The sequence below is a fragment of the Bison bison genome, unplaced genomic scaffold (genome assembly GCF_000754665.1).
Source record: "Bison bison bison isolate TAMUID 2011002044 unplaced genomic scaffold, Bison_UMD1.0 scf7180017864032, whole genome shotgun sequence".
Taxonomy (NCBI): Eukaryota; Metazoa; Chordata; class Mammalia; order Artiodactyla; family Bovidae; genus Bison; species Bison bison.
Window position 1 is genome coordinate 4,123,566 of NW_011494604.1, and position 6,785 is coordinate 4,130,350.

The 6,785-nt window shown below is 47.4% G+C and overlaps 1 protein-coding gene across 1 annotated transcript in view; it reads left to right on the forward strand.

The window, feature by feature from the left end:
• The window catches only part of MUC20 (mucin 20, cell surface associated), a 13,905-nt gene that overhangs the window by 3,946 nt on the left and 3,174 nt on the right, over nucleotides 1-6,785 (forward strand). The window contains exons 2-3 of the mRNA XM_010834320.1: nucleotides 2,370-3,998; nucleotides 6,360-6,451. Coding sequence (XP_010832622.1) covers nucleotides 2,370-3,998; nucleotides 6,360-6,451 — 1,721 coding nt within the window. The remainder of the gene's footprint in view (nucleotides 1-2,369; nucleotides 3,999-6,359; nucleotides 6,452-6,785) is intronic.

Sequence of the window (6,785 nt, forward strand, 5' to 3'; positions counted from 1 at the left end):
ACGCTAAAGCCTTTGACTGTGTGGATCACAACAAACTGTGGAAAATTCTTAAAGAGATAGGAATACCAGACCACCTTACCTGCCTCCTGAGAAACCTGTATGCAGGTCAGGAAGCAACAGTTAGAACCAGACATGGAACAATAGACTGGTTCAAAATTAGGAAAGGAGTACATCAAGGCTGTATATTGTCATCCTGCTTACTTAACTTTTATGCAGAGTGCATCATGCGAAATGCCAGGCTGAATGAAGTACAAGCTGGAATCAAGATTTCCAGGAGGACTATCAATAACCTCAGATATGCAGATTACACCACCCTTATGGCAGAAAGCAAAGAGGAATTAAAGAGTCTCTTGATGAAGGTGAAAGAGGAGAGTGAAAAATCTGATTTAAAACTCAACATTCAAAAAATGAAGATCATGGCATCCAGTCCCATCGCTTTATGGCAAATAGATAGGGAAACAATGGAAACAATGACAGAATTTATTTTTAGGGGCTCCAAAATCACTGCAGATGGTGACTGCAGCCATGAAATTAAAAGGTGCTTGCTCCTTGAAAGAAAAGCTGTGACAAACCTAGACAACATATTAAAGAGCAGAGACATTGCTTTGCCTATCAAGGTCTGTATAGTCAAAGCTTTGGTTTTTCCAGTAGTCACGTATGGATGTGAGAGACCATAAAGGAGGCCGAGTGCCAAAGAACGGATGCTTTTGAACTGTGGTGTTGGAGAAGACTCTTGAGAGTCCTTTGGACAGCAAGGAGATCCAACCAGTCAATCATAAAGGAAATCAACCCTGAATATTCATTGGAAGGACTGATGCTGAAGCTGAAGCTCCAAAACTTTGGCCACCTGATGCAAAGAGCCAACTCATTAGAAAGGACCCCAATGCTGGGAAAGATTGAAGGCAGGAGGAGAAGGGGACAACAGGGGATGAGATGGTTGGATGGCATCACGGACTCGATGGACGAGTTTGAGCAAACTCTGGAAAACGGTTAAGGACAGGGAAGCCTGGTGTGCTGCAGTCCATGGGGTCGAAAAGAGTCAGACATAACTGAGGGACTGAACAATAAATATTACCTGAGAAATACACATACTAAAAAATATTTATCATTAGCATTATTCTTTATTTATCTGACAAATTTAACTGGGCAGCCTGTATTTTTATTTGCTAAATTTGGCAACCCTCCTCAAGAGATCAGAGAAGGAAATAGCAACCCACTCCAATATTCTTGCCTAGAAAATCCTGTGGACAGAGGAGCCTGGTGGGCTGCTGTCTGTAGGGTCGCATAGAGTCGGACACGACTGAAGCGACTTAACATGCATGCATGCATTGGAGAAGGAAATGGCAACCCACTCCAGTATTCTTGCCTGGAGAATCCCAGGGTCAGAGGAGCCTGGTGGGCTGCCGCCTATGGGGTCGCACAGAGTCAGACATGACTGAAGCGACTTAGCAGCAGCAGCAGCAGCCTCAAGAGATACCTCGGCCCCTCCCCCTCGACAGACAGGAGAGGCATCTATCAGCTCATAAATAATTCTGCTGCAGCCTCCCCTGGGGAACAAACGGCTGTTGGCCCTCCACTCACATGACCTCAGAGGGTCATTCAAGCGAGCAGAGACGTTCTGCCCTATGGAGTTGTTGTTCAGTCACTAAATCGTGTCTGACTCTTTGTGACCCCATGGACTACGATTGGCCAGGTGTCTCTGTCCTCCACTACTCCTGAAGTTTGCTAAAAAAATTCTATAGGAAGCTGACAAGGATTCTTTCAGAAAGTTCTGAGAGTTTTGGTTCCTGCTCCACAGTTCTTGGCTCACTTGGATCTTCTGCTTTTCTTTGCTCCCCCTTGAATTGGGATCCTGGCCACACATTCACTTTGATGGCTTCAGACCAATAAGCGTCTCGATTTGGGGGCTGGCTTGCCTCAAGTGCTTCCCTAAAGGGCTTCCCTAGTGTCTCAGACGGTAAAGCGTCTGTCTGCAATGCAGGAGACCCGGGTTCAATCCCCTGGAGAAGGAAATGGCAGCCCACTCCAGTATTCTTGCCTGGAAAATCCCATGGATCACAGAGCCTGGTAGGCTACCCTCCATGGGGTCGCAAAGAGTCTGACATGACTGAGCGACTTCACTTCATACTTCTTTGCCTCAAGTGGGCCATCAGAGGACCTCAGCCAGGGCAATCCCAGTTCCATGCCTGCTACATGGGGCTGTCTTCCCAATATCGCTTCCTCTTCCTTGAAAATATAGTTGAAAAATAAGGTCAAATGATCCCTCCTCCCTGCTTCCTCCCAGCAGTGCCCAGGGATAAATCTAAGAGCCTGTGTCAAGTTAGTGCCCTGGGATTCACAGCTCACAGAGTTGCTCTTACCCAACACAGGCCCCAGTGGATCAGGCCACACAGAGCTGCCTGCTGTGACTCCGGAGGTCTGGACAAGGTCAGAGGAAGACTTTCAGGCTACTGTCACTCCGGAGGTCTGGACAAGCTCAGAGGAAGTCTTTCAGGCTACTGACCTCATTGAGCCCTCTGTGTCAAACCACATCTCTTGGGAAACTCAAACCCTGAGCACCCAGACCTTTGATAAGACCTTCATCAGAGGCGGCACCATTTCAGAAGCAGAGACAAGGGAAGACAAGACCATGGCTCTCATGACAAGAAAGCCTTCCAAGTTCACGGCTGTGATCACTACTCCCACGGTGACATCATCCACAGGTGGCAGCCCCACAGGACGTGTAAGGACCACAGTGGACACTGTCACAGGCAGTGAGCTCTGGAAAGTTGTCTTTGAGAACCTTTGCACTTTTGACAGCTCTGAAGAAGCAAAGAGAATCTTGAAATTCATTCACACTTCTGGAGAAACCGAGGCCCTATCCTCAGAGAGCAGTGCCTCCTCTGAGAGCTCAGTTCCAGCCATCACCACCTCACAAGCCCTGTTAGCGGACATCACTGCTCTGACGAAAGCCTTGGTTACCTACATCACCAACATCAAGGTGATCAACTGCAGAGTTATGGAAACAGAACCAACTGCTGCCATCCCTGGGACCTCACACATAGATTACAGCTCCTCAGGAGGACAGGCCCTGTCCCCCACTGAGAGGTCAGCCTTGCCTGACTCCACTGAAGCAAAATCACACCTTACTAGGAATACAACCTCTGCTGAGACCTGGACAATAGCCCACGCCACGGAATTAGTCACACCTGTGGTCACAGTCATCCTCAGTAGCACCCCAGAAAAGGAAACGACAGCAGCCAAGGCTACCACCCCAAGTGGAACCTTGGTGACAGTCAGCAAGAACCTCTTGGAAGAAAGCTCAGCCCTCTCTGTTGAGACAACAAGCGACATCAGTATCTCAGGGATAATTCCAGTCTTCACAGAGGATGCGACAATAGTAAGCAAAGTGACTTCCCCTGCTGGGTTCTCAGCTATGGTCTACAGCTTCTCCGAAGAAACCTCCACCACGAGTTCCACCTCCTCAGAGACTTCTGCCACACACACCACACCCAGTGGGCCCATTCCCCCTATCAGCAGGAGCTCTCTTCCTTCTTTCCATCTGTCTATGGTTGACAGCATCCCAGAAACAAGTGTTACCTCAGCCAAGACCACAGCCTCAGCCGACAGCACCCCAGAAACAAGTGTCTCCTCAAGCAAGATCACAGCCTCGACCAACAGTAGCTCAGAAACAAGCGTCACCTCAGCCAAGACCACAGCCTCAGCCAACAGCAGCCCCACAGCCTCAGCCGACAGCACCCCAGAAACAAGTGTCTCCTCAACCGAGATCACAGCCTCAGCCAACAGCAGCCCCACAGCCTCAGCCAAGAGCAGCCCAGAAACAAGTGTCTCCTCAAGCAAGATCACAGCCTCGACCAACAGTAGCTCAGAAACAAGCGTCACCTCAGCCAAGACCACAGACTCAGCAAAGACCTTGAAAACAGCCAGCGCAGGTGGAGGGAAGCCCTCAACAACCTCGGCCAGCACTGCTCGGACAAGGTGGACAGATATTACCCCAGGTGAGTGGCTCCCCCGTGTGTAATCTTCGGGAATTTGAAGTTTGGCATCTGTGTGTTTAAGGAGATGGGAGAAAGGAAAAATGAATCTGGAGGCTTCCTCTGAGCCCTGTCTCAGATGTCACCTCTTCATGATGTTCTAGTAACAAAACCAGTAAGAAGCAGAATTAAGGTAGGGTATGGAGAAAGTTCAGTGCTGGAAGTGTGGAGAAATGGTTTGGAATCCTGTCTTTGCCCTGAGTGATGTAGGACAGGTCCCGGCCTGGCTTTTCCCCTCTGAGCCTCAGTTTCACTGCCAGTAGCTGGAGGGGGTTGCAGTGAGGTCCTTTCCAGTTCTGCCATTCTATGAGGTTAACTGTTGAGTAACTACTGTGCACCAGGAAGGGGCCAAATTTTATTTAAAAGACATAGCCTTCATGCTCTGAAAGCCTCTGGTTCAGCCAGAGCTACTCCAAGTGGAAATAAGGCCCAAGGGGCTGCCCTCTGAGCAGCTGGGACCCCATGAGAGTTTAGCTCGCAGGATGCACTTATGGGATTGGTAACATAAATGGTGGGGGCTTCCCAGGTGTCAAGCAGGAGAAGCAGGTTCGCCCCTGGGTCAGGAAGATCCCCTGGAGAAGGAAATGCAACCCACTCCAGTATTCTTGCCTGGGAAATCCCACAGACAGAGGAGGCTGTCGGGCTACAGTCTATGGGGTTGCAAAGAGTCGGACCTGACAGCAATTAAATAGCACTTGCAAGTGTAAATGGTGGCTTAAAAATCAATTAATAAATTGGACAAAGATTTGGGAGTTGAAAGCTATACCTTGAAACAACTTCTTTAGGGAAGAAGTCCCTTATCAGCAGTCAGCAAAGCTTCTGGTCAGCATGGAGACTTCACCTTCACTTCTCATCATCTTTCCTCATGCCTCATCCCAGCAGTATCTTCTGCTTGCCAGGCCTTTTGGGGAAGGTGAAATAAAAATATTAATCACAACCACCTGACTGAATATCTTTTGAATTTCAGGCAGAGGTGATATAAAAACATTTCACAGCCAGTAAGCATGGCAGCAGCTGAAGGTTCTCTCTGACGGCAGGCTTTGCATGTTATCTCCTCTAACTAAACCTTCCAAACCATTTTATGGAGTGGGTGTTCTTACTCTACCTGACAAGTGAGGAAATACATTTAAAGATGGTTAAAAAAGTAGCAGTGGAATTCCAAATGAAAGTCTGTTTGATTCCAAAACTGAGAGTCTCCTGTTGTGCTTTGATTTTTAAAGCTTAATGTATTAATATTTTTCTTTTAAAAAGATTTCATGTATTATGTGTTGATTAGATGATACATTGACATGATTTAAAATTTCAATAAGTACATAGATTACATCTTAAAATGGCTTTCTTATATTGCTGTCCCCTCATTACCCAGTTTGCCCTTCATACATATCTGATGGTATCACTTTGTTGTGAATCCTCTTCTGGACATGCAGTATGCACACGGAAGCATAAAAAGGAAGAGGGAAGATACCTTTTATTACAGCAATATAATATAGATATTGATACTATATCATATAGCTATAGACAATATCTATCTTCTTCTTTTTTACGCAAATGCGACATGTGATAAACACAGATCTCTTGATACAAAGCTATCTTTTGGCATGGCTTCTCAGTATTTTGTTTTACCATAATTTTTTAACCCATGTTTTCTGGATGGACATTTAGGTCATTTCCAGTATTTTTGTTATCATGAACAGTGCTGCAGTAAATAATACATTTTTCAGTTGTGTTATTTTCTGTAGGATAAACTTCTAGAAGTGCAATTGCTGGATTAATTCCAATAGTATTCTGATAGGAAGAATTGACTAAAAGGTGGCAGGTAAAGCTTAAGGCTCAAGGAAAGAATGAAGTTGTCTACAAGGCCTCTAAGTCAGGAAGGCTGGATTGAAAGACAGCTGCCACCTTAGAGCTGGAAGAACTGGCCAAGCACACCCCCTCAGAGACCAGCTTCTCTGCAGCCTTTCTCTGGCTGGCTCCGTTCCCAACAGCTTCATCCAAGGCCCCCAGGCCTTCAGAATATTCTAGATCCACTTTCATTTCTCCTTCCTCATACTACTCTTTTGACTTCTCCACATGTGGAGGGGGCCTTTACTGCTCATTTCTTCCCTCTTGTTGGGAGGACATTATGATGGGTCCAGTTACTGGAGAGAAGGCATCTTTTCTCTGCAGTGAAGAGAGGGAACACTCTGTGTGAACATAGACACACTTATACATGAGCATAGGCGCACATCTACAGAGTAGGGACAGAAGCTGGAGACCACAGCTCACATCCTGATTCGGGAAATGACTTACCCATGCTTTTGTCTTCTCACGGTTCTCAACTTGCAGGCGCAGATGGAGGCTTCCTCCTCCTGAGGCTGAACGTGGCCTCCCCTGAAGACCTCACTGACCCCAGCGTGGCAGAGAGGCTGATGCATCAGGTGAGCAGGCACTCTTTGTGCCGGGGAGTGGAGGAGAGCGAGAGGTTCTTGGAGATGCTGGGGAAGATCTGCAGGATACAGAAGAGCTGCTGCTATATTAGGGAGGGTCTAGTTTCTTGTGGTGGAGAAGGCAATGGCACCCCACTCCAGGACTCTTGCCTGGAAAATCCCATGGGCGGAGGAGCCTGGTAGGCTGCAGTCCATGGGGTCGATAGAGTCGGACACGACTAAACGACTTCACTTTCACTTTTCACTTTCATGCATTGGAGAAGGAAATGTCAACCCACTCCAGTGTTCTTGCCTGGAGAATCCCAGGGACGGGGGAGCCTGGTGG